Source organism: Saccopteryx bilineata, chromosome 5 (assembly GCF_036850765.1).
Source record: "Saccopteryx bilineata isolate mSacBil1 chromosome 5, mSacBil1_pri_phased_curated, whole genome shotgun sequence".
Lineage (NCBI taxonomy): Eukaryota > Metazoa > Chordata > Mammalia > Chiroptera > Emballonuridae > Saccopteryx > Saccopteryx bilineata.
The window spans coordinates 238,729,599-238,749,972 of record NC_089494.1 but is presented as its reverse complement, the minus strand read 5'-3'; the positions used below and the strand labels follow the sequence as shown (position 1 = coordinate 238,749,972).

The 20,374-nt window shown below is 43.9% G+C and overlaps 1 protein-coding gene across 6 annotated transcripts in view; it reads left to right on the top strand.

Annotated features, from left to right (window-relative positions):
- The window catches only part of TBC1D1 (TBC1 domain family member 1), a 254,594-nt gene that overhangs the window by 110,641 nt on the left and 123,579 nt on the right, over positions 1–20,374 (top strand). For all 6 annotated transcript variants that reach the window (XM_066233847.1, XM_066233845.1, XM_066233846.1 and 3 more), the window contains 5 exons: positions 5,506–6,024; positions 7,974–8,063; positions 9,828–9,932; positions 10,435–10,564; positions 17,078–17,169. In XM_066233847.1, the coding sequence (XP_066089944.1) occupies positions 5,506–6,024; positions 7,974–8,063; positions 9,828–9,932; positions 10,435–10,564; positions 17,078–17,169 (936 nt within the window). The remainder of the gene's footprint in view (positions 1–5,505; positions 6,025–7,973; positions 8,064–9,827; positions 9,933–10,434; positions 10,565–17,077; positions 17,170–20,374) is intronic.

The window sequence follows — 20,374 nt, the reverse complement described above, 5'->3', positions numbered from 1 at the left end:
GACCAGGCGGTGGCGCAGTGGATAGATTATTGACCCAGGATGCTGAGTTCCCAGGTTTGAAACTCCAAGGTCGCCAGCTTGAGCGCGGGGTCGCTGGCTTGAGCGTGGGATCATAGACACGACCCCATGGGTGCTGGCTTGAGCCCAAGGTCACTGGCTCAGCTGGAGCCCACCCCTCACCCCTGTCAAGGCACATATGAGAAGCTATCAGTGAACAGCTAATGTGCCACAGCCACAAGTTGATGCTTCTCATCTCTCTTCCTTCCTGTCTCTAAACAAACAAACAAAACAAAACAAAAAAGCACAAGGCTGTTCCTTCTAGAAAATAATTATGCTGAACGATTATTTTCTGTTGGAAGTGCTTGCTGTAACTGCTATGAGAGAACATGTTACCCACGGGACCAGGTACAGTGTTGCCTGTCATAGTTTTGCCATTTCAGAATGTTTTAATGTTAAGTAACAAAGAAAATGTTAGAGTTCTACACACAAAGATGGGCTTCTTTAGATTGATTTGTTACCCGTTGGCAGAAAAACCAAAGTTTAAATGTAAAGTAAGATGACTTTTCATTCTATATATTGTTTCAGGAGCTCTTTTTCCAAGCTCTTATGAGTAAAATCACACATTGTAGCATGTTTATAATCCTTTAAAATCCCTAAATCCTTGAAAAGAAAGTTGACCCAGATGTTTAAATAAGGGCCTTATTTATAGAAATGAACATTTCTGACTCCCTTAGAGTATCATTTTCTGGCTACTTAATAAAAACAACATTCACTAAAGCTGCTGCAGCAGCTTTGTGCTGTGCTGTGCATCTGTTAGCATGTGAGTTCAAAGGAGACTTGTTTTGGTTGCGAAATAAGTACAGATTTACTTTAAAATCGAAGTTTAGTATAAACTCAAATAGGTCAACAGAAGAGCAGTTCAGTAAAATTTTATGTCTGAGCACAGCCTATTCATTATCGATGATTCCTTTTTGTGGCTATTCCCAGTGTAAAAGGAAACAAAACCAAATCTCAAGCCCTTCATGAGTTTATTCCAGCACAATGTTTTCCAGTCTTGTTTTTGCTTCATGTGACTTTGATTTACGCTACCTGCTTATCTCCAGTCAGAAATGACGTCGATGTTTTTGCTCTGACTAAACTGAGAAAGATTTCTGTTGAAAGTACCCAGATCGTATCAGTGGGAACAAATTCCACTGTCCTCAGTGTATTTGGCCCAAAAAGGTCTCTGTATTTGTAAATATTGTAACTTGATGTATATGTTCCCGTAGGGACTGAAGTTTGACCTTGAGACGTTTTTCAGTTAAGTTTGTTTCGTTTGGGGGTCAGGGCTGGCACCCCTCCTCTAGTTGCGTGCCCCTCTGTGAGCTGCCAGCTCCAGCAGGCCTGTGTCAGACCTGGGCTGCTTCTCAATCTCCTGCTCTCCCTTCCTGGAAGTGGGCGGGCTGGCTTCCTTTGTACCTCTGCCGTCATCCTGCCTGCCTGCCTGCCTGCCTTCCTACTCTCTGCCTGAGATGTTAGTGTGTCCTAAGGTCCCATCTTTGCTCCATTCCTTGACTTTCCCTTTTTCTCTTTCCAAGGTGTCAGTTCCCTCCTGTGTACGAGCTCTTGACATCCGACTGCATCTTCTTAGGGGCCAGGCTCCCTCTCTGGGGTCCACCGGCCCACCAGATGCCCTATCTTTTAGGTCCTCCTGGTCTTACTCAACATGTACAAAAGCAGAACTCCTTGCAATAGTTCCCCAGAGCTGTTTCTCCTCTGCATTTCTGATGTGGGCTAATAGCATAATCATCTACCAAGAAGTCTAAGCTGTAAAAAAAAAGAGAGAAGTATAAGCTCTGAAAGTCTTTAACACTCTCATTTCCTCTTTCCAGGTAATCGCCAAACCCTTTGGATTCTGTCTTCCAGAATCTTTTCTTCATCCTTCCTCTTGATCTTCAGTGACTGGTTCTCAGTTCAGGCTCTGAGCAGACCCCATGTCAGTTACTGGGTTCTCTGGTCTCTTCCCAAGCAGGGCTGCCTTGCATTCATCTCACATTTCTGCATCTTTGCCTCCTGGCATCGAGTCATACCTGGAAAATGTTTGGAAATAAATGAAGTAAATGACCCAATTCTCTCATGTAACAAGTAACAGTGTAGGTGAGTCCAGGCCAGAGTTATAAAGAATGGAGAATTCAAGATTTCCTCACAAGTGGACATTATGCCCTCATTTTTCAGAAAACAGTGCCCAGGTCTGTTCTGGTGAAGGAAACTGAACAATTAATAGAGTTTTACACAGTTATGCACATTTAGAACCCACTTTTTATTTAAATAGGTTCCTAGTATACTTGAATGATTTATACTAGTTTTTAAAAACTATATATTTTATTGATTTTAAAGAGAGAGGAAGAGAGGCCCTGGCCGGTTGGCTCAGCAGTAGAGCGTCGGCCTAGCGTGCGGAGGACCCGGGTTCGATTCCCGGCCAGGGCACACAGGAGAAGCGCCCATTTGCTTCTCCACCCCTCCGCCGCACCTTCCTCTCTGTCTCTCTCTTCCCCTCCCGCAGCCAAGGCTCCATTGGAGCAAAGATGGTCCGGGCGCTGGGGATGGCTCTGTGGCCTCTGCCTCAGGCGCTAGAGTGGCTCTGGTTGCAACATGGCGACGCCCAGGACGGGCAGAGCATCGCCCCCTGGTGGGCAGAGCGTCGCCCCCTGGTGGGCAGAGCGTCGCCCCCTGGTGGGCGTGCCGGGTGGATCCCGGTCGGGCGCATGCGGGAGTCTGTCTGACTGTCTCTCCCTGTTTCCGGCTTCAGAAAAATGCAAAAAAAAAAAAAAAAAAAAAAGGGAGAGGAAGAGAGACAGAGACAGAGACAGAGACAGGAACATAGATCTGTTCCTTTAGTGCCCTGACCAGAGATCAAACCAGCGACCTCTGTGCCTTGGACAGTGCTCTAACCAACCGAGCTGTCCAGCCAGTAATCTGTAAACATTAGATTTTTAACCCTTATGATCTATTGTTGAATCTGTGTTTGGGAATGTACCTTCAGATATTCTGAAATTGTTATATTCTTCTGGTCAGGGTCCTAGTGATTGTTTTTAACCCCTTGTTATATATACATAACTCACCAAAGCCAGCTGAAGCAGGCACTGATCTTTGATTATAACATGTCACTTTAGCATTCTGATTAAAGTATAGAAGAAATTGGTGACTGGACAAGCTACCACAACCCAGCCCTGATCACAGTACAGTGTACTCTGTGTAGCCTGTTCTGACCCTGTGAAACGAGGGAACAATTAATGTTCTCTACTCTGTGTCTTACTTGTGCCTGTGTCCTTTATTACTGAGTCACCATAAATGCACGTGACTTCACAATTTTCTCTTTCCTTTGATACATAATGAAAGACACTGTTACTCACTTCAGATACAATGGGATGACCCGGCATACAGAAATGTCACTTATTTTTAGTAAACCTCAAATGACTGAGTAAGCTTTGAATTTTCTGTTCAAAGACTGAGGGTTAATAATTGGACAGACTCATGTGACTCTTGATAAATTAATTTCACACAATTGCTCAGAAAAGTGACAAGGTTCCTTACTTGCATAAATTCGTTATTTTTCTTTGAAAAACATCATTATTATTCACCTCACAGAAACAACTTTTAACTGAAAAATCTTAAGCATCTTTTTTTCAAAGAGAGAAACTGAAGCTGTTGTTGCCAAGGTCCTGTGGTGACTTGTGATCAAAGGTGTGAATGGAAGCAAGACTTCCCACCTCTTCTTTCTTTCCTGCGTTTTTTTCTTATCAGTGAACAATTCTTGGACCTCCATGTGATGCATCATTCGTGGGCAGTGCAGGAGTGAGCTACAGCACAGGCAGATTGTGCTGATAGATGCTTGATGTCTGTTGACATTTCATCTTTTAGTATCATTTAGGTTTTATGCTTCAGTAATCAATTTTAAAATATAAGATATCCCTAAAGGTATTTTTACTCTTTATTTGGTAGAATACCTTGAAAGTATATATCCTCACCTTTTATGGTAGAGAGGTTGTTTTTAAGATGTGCTTGATATGAAATTGCAGAGAGAAAAATCTTTGTGGAGTAATTGGATCTTTGGGGATTATGTCATGAACTCAGAATACAAGCATACTTTAAAAATCTATTAAAACCACCTTCCTTTACTGTATATGTTGATCTCTGACCTGAGTTGAAAAGGTTTTTTTTTTTTCTTCTTCTTCCCTATAATGTTGTTAAAAAGACATCGGACCTACAGGTATTGGGCTTTAAATTGGATTTTCTTATATGGGCAAAAGGGGGAAAACTGTGCTGTGAGGTCATATAATAACGAGGCCCTTCTTATGAAGATCGGATCCATGCCTGTGCTGTCTCAGTGCTCTGGCTGTCTGTGCATCATCCGGGTGATCGCAGAGACGCTACTCACTGCAGTGACGGGCTCATCTTTCTGTCTACTGCTGCTTTGAAGGACCTTGTCCCAAGCTAATGATAAGAGGGTGTAGCAGTCAGGATGATCACACACGAGAGCATTTTGTTTTATTTTCTTGATGGTGACTCTACACTGAACCCACGGGCTTTCGAATCTCCATGGGTGGAAGCTCCACTATGTTGCCACGATAATGATACCATCATGGTAGCTTACTCCTTGATCAAAACCTTGAAGTTCTCCAGTTAATACTATTTATGCAGTTAATACTATTCATGGAAAAGATGCCTTTTCCATGCAGGAACTATTAGGAAATACAGGATTCAGCAATAAATTGTCAGTTGTTATTGAAGAAAATAATGTTGTGATTTGAAGAAATGTTTTATAAGATTATTTCAGTCTTGTGTTGCCACCCTCATCCCAACCATTTATTGTGGAAGACTTTCCAAGTTACACTTTCCAAGTTACATTGTGGAAGACTTTCCAAGTTGCCATGAAATCTAGAATAACTGCAGTGTTTTGGTGAGCCACAAGGGAGACAACTCTCTGGGAGGTGACGACTTCTCCAGATAGGACCTTTGCTTTGGAGTGAGACCAGCCTGGTTTGAATCCAGAGCTTGCCATGTTGGCTTTCGTGGATGATTGACTTAACCTTGTGGTGTGTTGTGGGCCTGTGACTTCTCTAGTGTAGCCCCTCAGATGTACGAGGTGCTTAGTAAATATTGTTCCTCATCTCTTCTCTGGGAAAGCTATGCATTTTCTGCCCATGGGAGGGCAGAATTCTTTTTCTAGAAGTTCATTAAACAAAAGTGAAACAAATGCAGAAAAGGAACGGACAGATTTTGTTTAGAATCCTCCTTTGGAACCTTGTGCTGTGGCCCACGGTAGAAGCCGCTGTTGGTACCATGTGATGTGCAGCACAGTAATCCCTCCTTGGTATCATGTGATTGGATGCGCACTGGAACCTTTCACTGGTGCAGTGTGATGGGTTGGGTAGTGGAGCCGAGGGGAACAGAGTGTTGTTGGCTCTGTGTTGTGTGAGCACCACTCTTGCGTGTCCTGAGTCACACTCCTTGCTCTCTCTGCAGGTGCCTGAGATCATCAGCTCCATCCGCCAGGCGGGGAAGATTGCCCGCCAGGAGGAGCTGCATTGCCCATCCGAGTTTGACGACACGTTTGCCAAGAAGTTTGAGGTGCTCTTTTGTGGCCGGGTGACGGTGGCGCACAAGAAGGCCCCACCAGCCCTGATCGATGAGTGCATCGAGAAGTTCAATCACGTCAGTTGCAGCCGGAAAGCCGACTATGACTTGGCCTCACAAAGCCCCGAGCCCTCTGGCCCTGCCGGGGGGCTCTCCTTCACGGATAAGGTCCGGGCGGTGCTGCAGCCGGCCGGGCCCGCGCAGCAGGGCAACTGCCCCATGCGCAAGTCCTTCTCGCAGCCTGGCCTGCGCTCTTTGGCCTATAAGAAGGAATTTCCAGATGGAAGCCTTCGGTGTCACAGGTTCTTCAGCTCTTTTGAGGAAAACGACATTGAGAACCACCTCATCAGTGGACACAACATTGTGCAGCCAACGGATATGGAGGAAAACCGAACTATGCTCTTCACGGTAAAACGTCACCAAGCCTCACGCGCATCCCCAGTCTGAGATAACGTGTTCAAAGGAAAATCTGCTTTATTGAGCGAAGATGCTCAGGAAATAGCTTTTGGATTTATGTGCAAATCCATATATTTTTATACCGAATAATTCTTTTCTCAGGATAAAATCCTTGCTTTAGCCCTGAGCCTTTAAAGTCATCAAGGGGAAACAGAAAGAGAATCCAAGTCCATTTCCTGTGTGATTCTTTTCTTCCCCACCACCATGGTTGTGAAGATGGCTTTCCAGGCAGAAAGAACACAGTTCATGTGTGTAAAAGGGACCCAAAAAGGGTGTTTTTTTTTAATGTATATTAATTTCAACAAAATATTTTTGGAAAATACTTCCTCTTGGCTATTTTTATCAATTTATAAAACAAATATTTTATAACCTTTTGTTAATCAGGATTTGGAGGTGACATGATATTTGAAATTTATACCAAACTGAAATATTAGTTTAGCCAACTGCCTACTCATTTTTCTCTAGAAGTTTGGTAAACTGATAATGGGCCAAATGCCAGTGAGCAGTGGCCTGGGAGGATGTCCCTGGTGGTTGGGCTCCTGGGTCCCATGCTGCTCTGGGCTCTTCTGGTTGGCCTGGGCCGCGCTAGGAGTCCCCTGGGTCTGAGCTGATGGTTTTGGAGCTGTCCCAGCAGTGAATTGGCCTCTGAAGATACAGAGAACTGATTGTTCCTTGACCCCTGTCTCTGTTTTTCTTTTGGCTGAAGGCTGACCAACATTCTAGAGAGAGCAAAATCACCTTAAATCAGGTCTTGTTTTGTTACTAACTCAGGGCAGCGAACTGGCTCTAGGGCAAGGAAGCTGGCTACTTAGGTTCATGCTGATGGATATATACAGGCTTCAGAGCAAGAGAGTGAGTCAGGGTAAACAGGGCTGGTTTCTCCCTCTTCTCGTCACAGACCTAGTATACTGAGTGATGCGTGCTACCTGGCAGTCAGCCTTGTGCTTTAATCTGTATTTCTTTTTAAAAGAAAAGTCTAATGGTGTCATTGGGTAAGCTTCTTGGTGCATTTATTTTTAAGTACAGTACTTACTGTGTGGCTGCTGTGTACAGGGTCCTTGCAGTCCACTAGAAATATTTATACATCAGTGAGCGTGACAGGTGGTCTCTGCCCATGTGCACTTGAGATTCTGTGAAGAGAGACCAACAACCGACTGCAAGAAATTTATCTCACTACAGTTGTGGTAAATGCTGCAAAAGATAAGTAGAGGATGCCGTAAGAGCATCCGGGGAACCGGAAGGCTTCTCTGCAGAAGTGATCTTCGCTGAGCAGAGGTCTCAGGGTAGACAACTAGAGGAGTGTCCTGGGTTCAGGGAGCTGCGGGAGAGAAGGCCCTGGGGGCGGCCCGGAGCACAGGCAGTCCTGTGATGAAGGCTGTTACCTAACCCAGGTCAGTAAGACAATGTTAATTAATGCTAATGCTCTAACTATAAAATGTCAGGTAACTAGTATAGGCATGCCTAACACAGTACGTACTCCACAAATGGTAGGTTATTTTAACAATAAAAAGACTTTTCAGTTAAAAAAAAACCGTTAGAAAAGTGTTTGGGAAGTTTTAAAAGAGAGCTTCTGTTTTCTGGAAGATTCCCAAGTGTGGAGACCACAGCTCTGTACAGAATGGGGTGTGTGGGGCTGAGGCTTTCCCTCACTTGGATATTTGGTCCTTCCATCTCCAAAGGCCACTGTCTCGTGCAGGTGGACGCACTAAGTTGTCCTGCGCCACCCGAAACCCACAGGCTCAACCACAGCCTTGGACGTGACTACAGTACAAGTCAGAATTTTATAAGAGCTTGCCCGTTTTATCCTTTATTTCCATAGGTCATGAAATGAGAGTTTATGTGATAAATTTGAATTCAACTTTCATGAGAAGCTGGTTGCTTTTTTTTGTTTGTCTTTTAAGATTGGTCAATCTGAAGTTTACCTCATCAGTCCTGACACCAAAAAAATAGCATTGGAGAAAAATTTTAAGGAGATATCCTTTTGCTCTCAGGTAAATGGAGATGGGTTATTGGCTCGATTGTATTTGAATTTTTAATGCATTAATATCTGTCTTTCAACAGAAGTGCTAGAGGCCATAAGATGCATGCGTTCTAAGTACTTGTTTTGTGTTCCTGCATTTCTTTCTCTTCTTAATATGCTTTGGCATATTAAGGAAAAATATAGATATAATTTTGAATTTAAGAATTTTGATTTTAGAAACAATAACCTACTGGAGAAAATAGATTTTTCTTTTTTTTCAATTATTGGTGGTAATGTTCCCCAGTAGTGATTTCCAGATGTATATGTGTATGTCTGTGTCCACATTTTATATATACTTTCATATATACACATAAAAACGTTTTTCAAAATAAATACATATTTTTCCTTTACAAAAATTGGTAACTTTTTTGGTGGTACCAATTGTCATTGTTTTCTTCTTCCTTAAAATATAATAGATAGTGATTATTTTTGCGGATGTTTCACTCAAAATGCTATCTACTTGAGTGCTTTCTTGATTTGGAAAACCTGTCAGTTGTAAATGAGCTCTGCCAAGTCTATTCAGGATCTTTCTAACAGATATGAGGCCACTTAACGTTATTGTCTGACTATTTTTAAAACTCTGACTTCTCAGTTTCTCACTTCCATTTTCTCTTAATAAGATGATGAAAACTTCATTGTTGATTTATATCATGATCTACTTAAGAATTCTTAAGAATTCAAAAGGGATTTTTTTCAAAATGCAAAAATAAAGAATGTTCTTTAATAAATCAAATAGAGAACCTTGTACAAAAGAAAAGTTTTTCCAAATCCTGTTCCCCTGAGAAGTAGCCTCGAGCATATGCTTAACTTGGCTGTTGGAAAACATTGACTACAACACCAGCTCCTGTCACAGTGATTCCCCGTTTATTGGAAATTATTTGATCTGAAAGTGAGATTCTCTGCAGAATTTTTATCTTGACTTGCTATTTTTATTGAAATGTTAATGTTAAATGTTTGCTTTTTCATTCGATAGTTTTGTGATTCCTAACCAGTGCAGTTTACAGGTGTGATAGTCACCTGAACTTCCAGCTCTCAGCACACACACCTCTGCACGCGGTGCTCCCAGGGATACGGACACATTCCATTTACAGACGATGTCTTTATTAAAGCGCCTCTTAGCTGATACTTTCACAACAAGTTTAGATATTAATATTTATTAAAAAGAGCTCTTAAGGAACTATGATAGAGCTCTGGCCTTAATAGCTTATGTTTAAAAGCTTCTCTATTCTTTGCGATTATAATTTTTGGCTCTTCATACCAGTTTACTTCATTATTTACCTGTTTATTTTAGCAGTACACGTATGTTTCATATCTTTTCTTTTAACCTTTGTGTCCATGTGTGTTTGTGTGTGCACATGCACATGTGTGTGGATAGTTGTGCGTCTTCATTACTCTCCAGTCTGCTTTTGGTTCCAAGTAGCTTGTTATTCTTTCACACCTAAGAAAATTCTCATTTTTCTGGGCCAGCTTTTCCCATTTCCTCTTAGTGCTAATATGAGTGTTGAAAGCTCCAGTTCTCCGAGCTTACTTCTCTTGTCGGAAAAATCAGAGTAGCATTTTAGAAGAACGGTGTTCATATATTTGAGAGACGTTTTAGATATTTAAAGTATCTGAAAAAGTGATCCTGTTAAGGTGCCCTCTCACATTGCGCTGTGGACGTCTCAGCTGCCTTTCGGGCAGGGAGGCCTGTTTGGATCCCACTCAGCGGCCCTTCCTCTCTCCCCGCCCTCCACAGGGTATTAGACACGTGGACCACTTCGGGTTTATCTGCCGGGAGTCTTCCGGAGGCGGAGGCGTCCACTTCGTCTGTTACGTGTTTCAGTGCGCAAACGAGGCTCTGGTAAGCCCGCGCGACCCCGCCCACCCTGAGGCCTCACCGACGAGGGATTGCAGCCTGGCTCAATTTTCTTTTCTTAGCAAAACCACAGTCTCATTGACATACCGTTATTCGGCTTCAATCATTCTTTCATGGTTGTGAATAATTAGCACACATCTGAGGTTTATATGGGTGTCCATGGTCAATTTTTATTATAATATTTTCAGAGAACCGGCTCGCTTGCACCCTCTGGTTTAGCAATTTAAAAAATGCCATTTTGGACTTTTGATCAGAGGAGTTGGCTTTTTCACTCAGTATTTAACTTGCATTTTTAGTGTTTCCCTTATCTCCTTTAAGAGCCTTGAGCATCTAGGTCATGTTTCTCAGTTGGTAATCCTAGCAGTTATGATTATTACCCGTCAACTCGTGACTAACAGTCCAGAAAACCCTTAAAATATGAAGTCTTCCCACAGAGCCCTGAACGCTCAGCCCAGCGCGGTCTCCGGTCTCTCTTCTCTCTGATCAGGTGGATGAAATCATGATGACCCTGAAACAGGCGTTCACGGTGGCCGCCGTGCAGCAGACGAGAGCGCCAGCCCAGCTGTGTGAAGGCTGCCCCCTGCAGGGCCTGCACAGGCTCTGCGAACGCATAGAGGGTGAGTCCGGCCCTTTCACGCTGTAGCAGAGCCAGCGGGTAAGGCCCCTGAAAACTACATGCTGTGCATTTGTTGACAGGTTGCGCCTAACAGAGCCTTGTACTAGTTGGGATTGCTGGTGAACTTTCAGCGTGCAATGAATATGTCCCGTGTGTCAGCCATCATGCTTGGTGCTTGAGGTGCGAAGATAGAAATCCATGCCTCCTTCTGCCCTCTGCCCTGCGGGGGCTCTGAGGGTCCTGGAGGACTAGGGCGAAGGGTTACAAACGCAGTCCAGTCGTTCATCAAGGTTGTGTGAGAGGCCAGTCATGGTGGCGGCTCTGCAGAGATCTAGTAAGATTAGAGCTAAAGAATTTTCTACTAGGTGACTCGATTCGAAAATAGGAGAATTATTTCAGGGACCACTAAGGCAGAAATCACCCTGAGCATAAGCAAATTTGACTAAGCTCATTGGTCTATAATCTTCATACAGCATTAGGGGTCAGGGTGGTTAACTTTTTCACAGACTGGCACAGAATTCCTGGTGGACCTGGGCAGGGACCGGTGGTTGGAAAACACCGGATGAGAAGGCCATCGGTAACCTCTGCCAGAGCAGTTGGAATGGAGTGCAGGGCACAAGGACAGGTTGCAGTGAAGAGCCACTGGGGAGGAGTAAAAGAAGTGTGACTGTGTATGCACCAGTTTCTAGAAACTTCACTTGAGGAGAAACCGTAATGCTAGGATTTGCAGCTATTAATTGTTGAGAACATAATCTGTGCTGGGCACTGTGCTAAATACTTTCTTTCACATGTATTCTGACCCATTTAGTGCTCACCACATTGTCAGGGGAAGAGGGACTATTTATTTTGCACATTGCAAGGGTAAGTTGAGGACTAGAGAAGTCTTAAGAATAAACTGGGAATAAACGAGTCCAGGAGTCAGACCCAGGTGGGAGAGCCCCAGCTGTTACCGGCCACCAGCACCGTCCCCCCAGGAGGAGGCCATGCAGTGGGAAGGACCAGAGGACTTTGAGTTTTACAACTGGAGGGGTTTGAGCAAATTCAGAGCCTGAGTGACATCACGAGTCAGAATGGGCTGGAGAATGTCGGTCCTGAGTGGGTGGGAGGTCCTCCTGGGGCAGGGAGAAGCTCCGACTCTCGGCTCTCGGACTGCAGGAGGGGCCCTGGGACGAAGGTGAGGATGAAGTGGTGGCCGTGATGCTCAGCAGAGGAAACTCTGAAGTTGAGTTCATTCCTCTGTTTTCTTGATTTTGCATTTTGTTCTGTTTGTAGAAGGATTTTTTTTTTTTTTTGTATTTTTTCTGAAGCTGGAAACGGGGAGAGACAGTCAGACAGACTCCCACATGCGCCCGACCGGGATCTACCCGGCACGCCCACCAGGGGCCACGCTCTGCCCACCAGGGGGCGATGCTCTGCCCCTCCGGGGCGTTGCTCTGCCGCGACCAGAGCCACTCTAGCGCCTGGGGCAGAGGCCAAGGAGCCATCCCCAGCGCCCGGGCCATCTTTGCTCCAATGGAGCCTTGGCTGCGGGCAGGGAAGAGAGAGACAGAGAGGAAGGAGGTGGGGGGAGAAGCAAATGGGTGCTTCTCCTGTGTGCCCTGGCCGGGAATTGAACCTGGGACTCCTGCACGCCAGGCCGACGCTCTACCACTGAACCAACCGGCCAGGGCCCTGTAGGAAGATTTCTAAAACATTTTGTGTGTGTGTGTGGTTTTGAGGGGAATCACACGTTAGCAACCCATGTTACTATAAAAAGTAAAAAAAATATTTAATTGCTTCCCATGTCTCTTGATTACTTATAAGCTCTACTGAGTATAAAGAAAAATGACATTACTATTTAAATCTGATTAAAAAAATAATTGTGGCAGAAATATACATAACATAAAACTTACTATTTTAACCTTTTTAAGCGTGCGGTTCAGTGGTCTTAAACACGTTCACATGGTTGTGCAGTCATCACCACCGTCTGTCTCCAGAACTTTTTCATCTTTTCAAACTGAAACTTATTAACCATTAACTCTGTTTCCCCCTCTTTCCAGCCTTGGCAACCACCATGCTTCCTGTCTCAATGAGTATTTCGTGTAGGTGGGCTCACACAGTAGTTGTCCTTCTGTGTCTGGCTCATTAGCACAGCGTCTCCTACGTTCATTCACGTTGTAGCACGTGTTGGAATTTCATTTCTTTTTAAGGCTGAATAATATTCCATTGTAATGATTTACCACATTTTGTGTATCCATGTATCTGTTGGCGGACGTTTGGGTCGTTTCTACCTTTTGGCTATAGTGAAAGGTGCTGCTGTGGGTGGTAGTATACAAGCGCCTGCTCAAGCGCCTGCTCTCAGTTCTTTGGGGAATATACCCAGAACTGAACTCGCTCCGTCATATGGTAATTGTGTTTAACTGTTTGAGAAACTACCATAATATATTCCGCTGTGGCTGCACCATTTTACATTCCCATCAGTAGGTATTTTCACATCCTCATCAACACTTACTGCTTTCTTTTCTTTCTTTCTTTCTTTTTTTTAAGATAACCATTGTCAAATTACATTGATTTAAGTGAGGTAAATTGAAATTTTTCATCGTAAGTTTTTTGAAGGTTCATTTTCTGGCATTATAGTGCTCTTTCAAAATGAATCAGAATGATTAAAATTTTTGTCTGTGTTTTCCTAGTTGTTACTATTTGCTGACATTATACAAAAATATATCTGGGAACAGGAAAAGTTGGGCTTTAACTAGAGATCCCATCTCAAGGAATCAGTAACCTTTTCCTTAGTAGTTTTCAAGATAAGGTAAATGATGAAGGAAATGTCCCTTGAGAGCTTATTAAGAAGCCAGCAGTGACTTTGACCTTGAAGATGAAGCAGATCATGATCGATAGGGCCTGGAAGGATTCCAGAGTTCCATTTCATAAATCTCTCCTTGGTCTGGCTCTGCTTTCCAGAAGTTATAACTGAAAAGTGTAATCAGGGTAGGAATCCTGCAGCTGTAGTTTTGGAGTTATTATTTAATTCATCTTTTACCTGACAAAAGCTAAGCAAAGCAGAAAGCTGTGCTAATGTAGAAACATCCTTCAGGTAGGCTGGTGAAGTATGGTTTGCCTGTATGATGGGATGCATTTCCAAAGAATAGCTGGCACATCATTAGAGGCAGCCTCAGGAGGGAGGATGCTAATTATTTTATGAACAGTTTAAGGCCCTTTCTTTTTGTTCTGTTGCATTCTAATCAGTGTAACGAAGTGGTTTATTAAAGCTCAATTCATGTTCCCGTAAGAGTAATTCTAATAGGAACTTATGGTGTGCCTGAGAACTCCATAAATCGTGGAGAGGAACAAACAAAAACAAGACTTGTTTTGTTAGTTCTTATAGCCACATTATGCCCTGAAATGTACAAAACAGAATAAATACGCAGGACGTATTGACTACGTTGGAAACTCCACTGTAACGTGCACTTACAGCATGCGAGAGGTGCGGCTGTGCTCGGGTCTGCATTTGAATTGTGTATCACTGCTAAGAGTATTTTTTTTATTTTAAAGTTTAGAGGAGCGTTTTCAGAATTACTAAAATGAATTATGCTTTCACTAAAGAGAAAAGAAACAGTTTAACCGGAGCTTCCTCTTTCCACTCTAAGTAAACTTGCCTCCAGCAAAGCCACGCCATTCGTCAGAGCTCCCCTGAGGCCATTTCAGCACTGACAGTGAAGGTGGCTCACAAGGGGGCTGCTGGAATTGTAGTTGGGAATGCCCTTGACCCTGGTTACCTTCCTCCTGCCTCCCTTTTCCCCTATAATGCCTTTTGGCATCACGTGGGAAGTGCGCCATCTTGCCATAGAAACCACCCAGGAGGTGCTGAAGGTGGTGGGGAGCCACGTGGCAGGTCTGAGGTAAACAGAGTGGCCCCGGGTGGGACCACCTCCGCTCTGAGTTGGGGCAGGAAGAGGCGAATGCACCAAGGCATCCTGAAGACAAGGAAAAAGCTTGTCCAAGGATCTCTTCATACCTGCCGAATAGGACGCATCGCTTATACTGCATGATTTCACCTAAGAGCATAAGCAGTGTATAACTAGTCTAACAATTCTTAGAGTTTGAGGTTTCTCTCCGTGTATGAACATCTCATCAAATAATGCAGTATGTCCAAACAAGGGTGCTTACACTGTGTCGGAGACAATTACTGAGGGCTTATGTTACAATAAATTTAAATACTCATTTGGTTCAACGTTAAAGAAGTTAGTACAGTAACATCAAGTACTTGTCTCCTTGGCTTCTGTGACCTGACATCTTGCCAAAGGAGCACCTGAATTTGCTCTGACAAAACTCATCTGCCCTTTCTGCACTTTTACCCGCCTGCGAGTGGATGCACTTTGGTGGTGAAGCCCTCCTGTGCTAGACAGCCTAGCTCTGGGTAAGAGGGAGGCAGTGAGCGTTTCAGAGTGATCTCTGGAGGCAAACAGACATGGTTCATATTCTAACTCTGCCCCTTACTTAGCTGGTGACCGTGGACAAAACACTTGACTTCACTGTGCCTCAGTTTCTTCATCTATACCTTGGGCTACTAAAAATAGTATCTGCTTCAAGGATTATTTTGAGGATTAAATGAGATGGTGGGAATAGTGTTGAGTAAAGTGACCTAGCAATCACTGAAGACATACTGGCCTTTATTTTCACAGGGGCCTCTTAGCGTTCTCTCGGGGGGGGGGGGGGGAAGGTGGGAGGGAAGGACTTCGGAGAAGTCCAGACGGCTGCAGTGGTTTGAGTCTGGGCAGCATCCTGGCCACCACCTGTTAGGAGGGAGCTGGCTTGCATGTTGGTCAGCTCCTGACCTGGGACAGGTCACCTAGACCTCAGCAAACTCTTCTGTGGAAGAGACATGATTTCCAAGTTCCTGTTCCAGATTTGAGAGGATCACTTGGTGGTATAAGTGCATCCACACTGTGCTCCAGAGGCTGGAGGGCAAGGCCACAGCCCTGCCCAGGGCCTCGCCCTCTGGGAGAAGAGAGTGGCAGGTGGGTGAGGGAGGCCTGCCCTGGAGTACGAGTACCAGCAGACCTCAGAGATGTGACGGGTTCAGCCCAGACCACCACAATGAAGCAAAAACCACAATAAAACGAGCACACGGATATATTTTGGTTTCCCATGCGTATAAAAGTTATGTGTACACTATATTGTGTGATAGCAGTGTGTCTCAAAAAATGTACATTCCTTAATGAAAAATACTTTATTGCTAAAAAAAAATGTGAACAATTATCTGTGCCTTCTCTGAGTTGTAACATTTTTGCTGGAGGTTGCCACAGACCTTTAATTTGTAAAAAATGCGGTATCTTCAAAGCACAGTCAAGTGACATGCAGTGAAAAGGCTGTGTCTGTCATGCACAGCGGGTTTCTTCATGGTAGTTAGGCCGGTCAGCCCTTTTCTTCCAAATCTCATCATGTGTAGCATTTATCTTGGACACCAAGAACAGGCAAAACAGGGTCTGAGCTATATATGTGTGTGTGGAGAAAGAACTTCGTGGAATATCAGACGCTAATGGGCACTAAAGCTATAACTCTGTTTTTATAACTTTTCTCAGAATCCTCTGTAATAGTAACTAAATTGTCTTAAGATTATTAATAAGCAAGTGGTGGTAAAAGCATAGCCCCATGACTCAATTTTATGTGAAGGAGTCTAACATGCAAGAGATAAGTGCTGACCACTTTTCTTTCATCATTTTTTAGTTAAGAGGAGGGGAGATAGACTCCCACATGCACCCCGATGGGGATCTATCCGGTGACCCCCATCTGGGGCCATGCTTGCAACCGAGGTATATTTAGTGCCTGAGGTGGAGATTCCACCAAGCCATCCTCAGAGCTCAGGGCCAACATGCTCGAATCAATTGAGCCATGGCTGCAGGAGGGGAAGAAAAAGAGGACGGGGAGGGGAGAAAAATCAGATGGTTGCTTCTCCTGTGTGTCCTGACCAGAAATCAAACCCGAGACATCCACACACCAGGTCAACGCTCTACCACTGAGCCAACTAGCCAGGGCCGCTGATCACTTTTCAGATGGAGTAGTAGTCATTTCCTAAGAAAAGTGTCAAGTTCATATGTAAATGCTCATGGGAATTTATCATTTTTTGAGAACTGTTCGGACTGTGTGAGGGAGAGGTGGCCAGAAAGTCACTTGGAACCACACAGACCTGAGGTAGAGTCCAGGGTGGTAGTTTGGGAAATTATGTAAGCTCTCTGGGTCTCAAGTTTCCTCGACTGTAAAATGGAGACAATCAAATTCTCTTCCTCAGATTGTTCTGAGTATTAAGGTTATGATGCAGGCCTGAGGACTGAGACCGTGCCTGGCACTGTGAGGACTTCACTAAAAAATACTAGTTTTGTCATTGTCATCCTCATCAACATCACTGATTAGGATTTCCATAAATCCTCCAGAGCCTGAAGTGGGTGGGCCAGATTGTGAAGGGCGTGAGTACAGAAGTGTTCGCTCTGCGTCATAACTTTTCCATGTGTTTTCATCTCTCTTTTTCTCTCAATAGGAATGAATGCTTCCAAAACCAAACTAGAACTCCAGAAGCACCTGACGACATTGACCAATCAGGAACAAGCAATGATTTTTGAGGAGGTGCAGGTACAGTTCCAGTTTTTATTTTATCTTCCATGTGGAAAGAAAAGGCAGCAGCTTACGTGAGATGTTGTTTCTACAAAATAGGAAACCCGAGCTGTCCCAGCCCCAAGGAAGGGGTCCCAAGGTCCTCTGGGTTAAGCTTTGCCCACGGAGGGGCCACGTGAGAGCTGCAGATTCACATCAGGCCTTGGTTTTCATGTGAAAACAGTAAAATCAGGGAAGCACTTCCTTAAAATAGTATTTTAGAATGAGAGGAAGGGAATCATAAAGTGGAAGGGCCCCAGCCTGGGGGACAGAGACCTGGCCTTGGCTCCCGAGCACCATCTGCTCCGTGGGAGAGTCCCGCCAGCCCCTCCTCAGGCTGGGCTTTGGCCCTGAGTATGCGAGCTGAAGGAGGTGATGTTCTGTATATGAAATTGAACTTTTAAGTGTTCCTCCTCTCTTTTATTTTTATATTTTTTTGAAAATAAATGTAGATGACATTGTCTCCTTAGAACGACATAACATATCATACCTAAACAAAGTGCAGAACAAAAACCAGGCTCGTGGGTTTTCTGCATGAGCCCTGGAAACCGCTCTCATCCTTGCATTTAGATGCAGCGTCTCTGGGGAAACCACACGGCGTGTGCTGGCATGCCTGTAGTCTGTTCATTATGAATCTTTAATGAGCTCATCAAAATGTGCGTGTCTGCTGTAGCCCAGGGGTGTTTTCTGTGGCTTCCTGGCACTTTCCTAGGGACTAAAGCACATCACAACAATAAATATCTCTTTTTTGAGGGGGAGGAGCGTGGCAGGGGTCCTGCAAAGAAAGGACGTTATTAAACCACACAAGAAGGCTCTCAACTCGCCCTCGTCAAGGGGGGATACAACAGTCAGGGCCCACAATCTGTTTTCTGTTAGTGAGAAAGTTGAAAGTCTCGTCTTTCTTGTAATCACGTTATAAGTCCTCCGAATCTCCTCTTCTTCCGCAGCAGGATTGGCATATGTTAGTATAATAGAAGGAAGCATAGGAAGATTTTTTTAAAAATTTAATAAATAGCTAAGGATGTAACTTTCTTGATTTCTAATTGGCTTTACATTTTCTTGTTTTCTCCGGAATCAACTTGAGACACACCATTTTGTTTTCTTCTTACAGGATCTTTAGAGTTGAGGCTGCAGTATGCTCAGACAGACTTAGTGTTATTTGTACTTGGAATTCATAAGTGGATAAATGGATGGCAGTTGCTTCTGATCATTAATGCGGTTGCAGTGGAGGCTGGGCCGTTTTCGTCTGCCATGCTGGGGGGCTCCGCCCAGAGCTAGCACCTCGCTGTGGGGAGCATCCCGCAGGCATTGACTAGGGTTCCTCCCCCAATGTGAATTTTCTTTTTTAGATAGACAACGTCTTGTAGCTTTCCCCCAAACAGTGCGATGAATCAGGACAGGAAATACACAAAAACTATTTTTCAGCAGCGATGAGATGTTTCCAGCGGGTGTAATTCTGAGATTCTCTTTGACCTGCACAAGTTTTCAGACGCTGACTGTATTATGACAGATACTTTAGAGAAAGGCAGTGACACAGTTTTATTTCTAAAAAGTGCATTCCTTTAACATCCTGGGGCCCCTATGTGTTGTCCTTGAAGGCCCCATAACTTTTTGATTGGTTTAAAGACCAAAGGGAAGTACTGGGTTAGAGAAGCCAGCTCAGACTTTGTCCGCCATCCTCGTAAGTGCGGCTCTTTCTGGAATGATAGAATTTGACAAGGGCCTCTTCTTCTGGTCGCTTATTGATCGTCTGGTTAAATGATTTCCTCAATGACTATTTGTTGTTTTTTGTAAAACATTTTATAAACCAAGCCACTGGTTTCCTTTTAGGAGCAGCGCCTGCTAATGTGCTTGAAAAGCATGCATTTCAAAAAGATCATAAAGAAAAAGGTGGCTCTGCAGTGTCATGAGTCCTCCTATAAATAGAATGACTAATATTTCCCTTCATACAATCGTTCCTGGAAGTAATTTGTTTCTGAAGAACTCTCCCGACGTACATTTTCATAAGACAAATATAATTGCTATTGAAATTAATGATACACAGTTACTTACTTATTAAAGCGGAGGTAGTCATGGTTCTGTAAATAAATGTTTAATGCAAAATAAAAGGCAACCCAAACAGAACCATAAAGAAAAAGGGATGAGTAATTAATTGTCATGCTGATGATGCTGGAGGTTATCACAGCTGCCAACATGCCGACTTCCCTGGGAGGAGAGTTTTGTGCTGGGTGGGCATCCGGGCCTGTTACCCCTTCTCTCTGGAGGAGGACCACGATGGCGCCGCGGAGCCACCTTCTTGTCTGTGATCTGTTTGGAATGTGTGGATTTCGAACACATCTAACTGGGCAGATGGGAAGGTGTCTCCTGAGGTCTCGCTGTCTCCTCAGGCCACTGTGTGGCTGGCTAAGAGGGCACCATTCAAAGTCCTCTCCAGTAGAGAAAGTTGCTTTTAAGCCAAAGTCAGGCTAGTGAAGAAGGTGTCCCAGAATCTAATTGAACGAGTGCATTTCAGGGAGTGCCTTAACTAATACTGAGTAGATAAATCAAGTGGGCTTCTACTCAATAGGCATCAGTAATGGATTCAGTAACCTGACTTTTCACCAGTTAAAGATGAATGGTTAGAAGAGCTGTTTTTTTACTTTGTAAGGAATATATCAACTTCGTTGGATTTTTCATGGTTATAAAATTATTTCGTATAGGATCTGATTATAATTTTTTTTAAAAGATGTCAGAACCCGTTGTCCAGGTGAGCACTGCCATTTTAAGTAGTTTCCTCAGAAGACCATAGGCTTTCTCGGCATTCTGCGTCCATTAGTCACTGATGGGAGTTCATTTTTAACTGCTTTTCCAGCCGGTTTTTAGGCCCCTCATAGAGGTAAAGTTAAGACACATATAACAAAATGGACTTTGTTATTCAACAGGCAATTCATTTTTTTTGTTTTTGTTCTTTTAATAGATGTAGAACATAACCACAGAAAAGCACACAATTGAGCAGTGTGCAGTTCAGTGAATTCTTTTTTTTTAAATTATTTATTTATTCACTTTAGAGAGGGCAGTGGTGGGGGGAGAGAGAAGGGAGACAGAGAAAGAAGAGGGGAGGAGCAGGAAGCATCAGCTCCCATATGTGCCTTGACCAGGCAAGCCAGGGGTTTCAAACCAGCAACCTCAGCGTTCCAGGCCGACA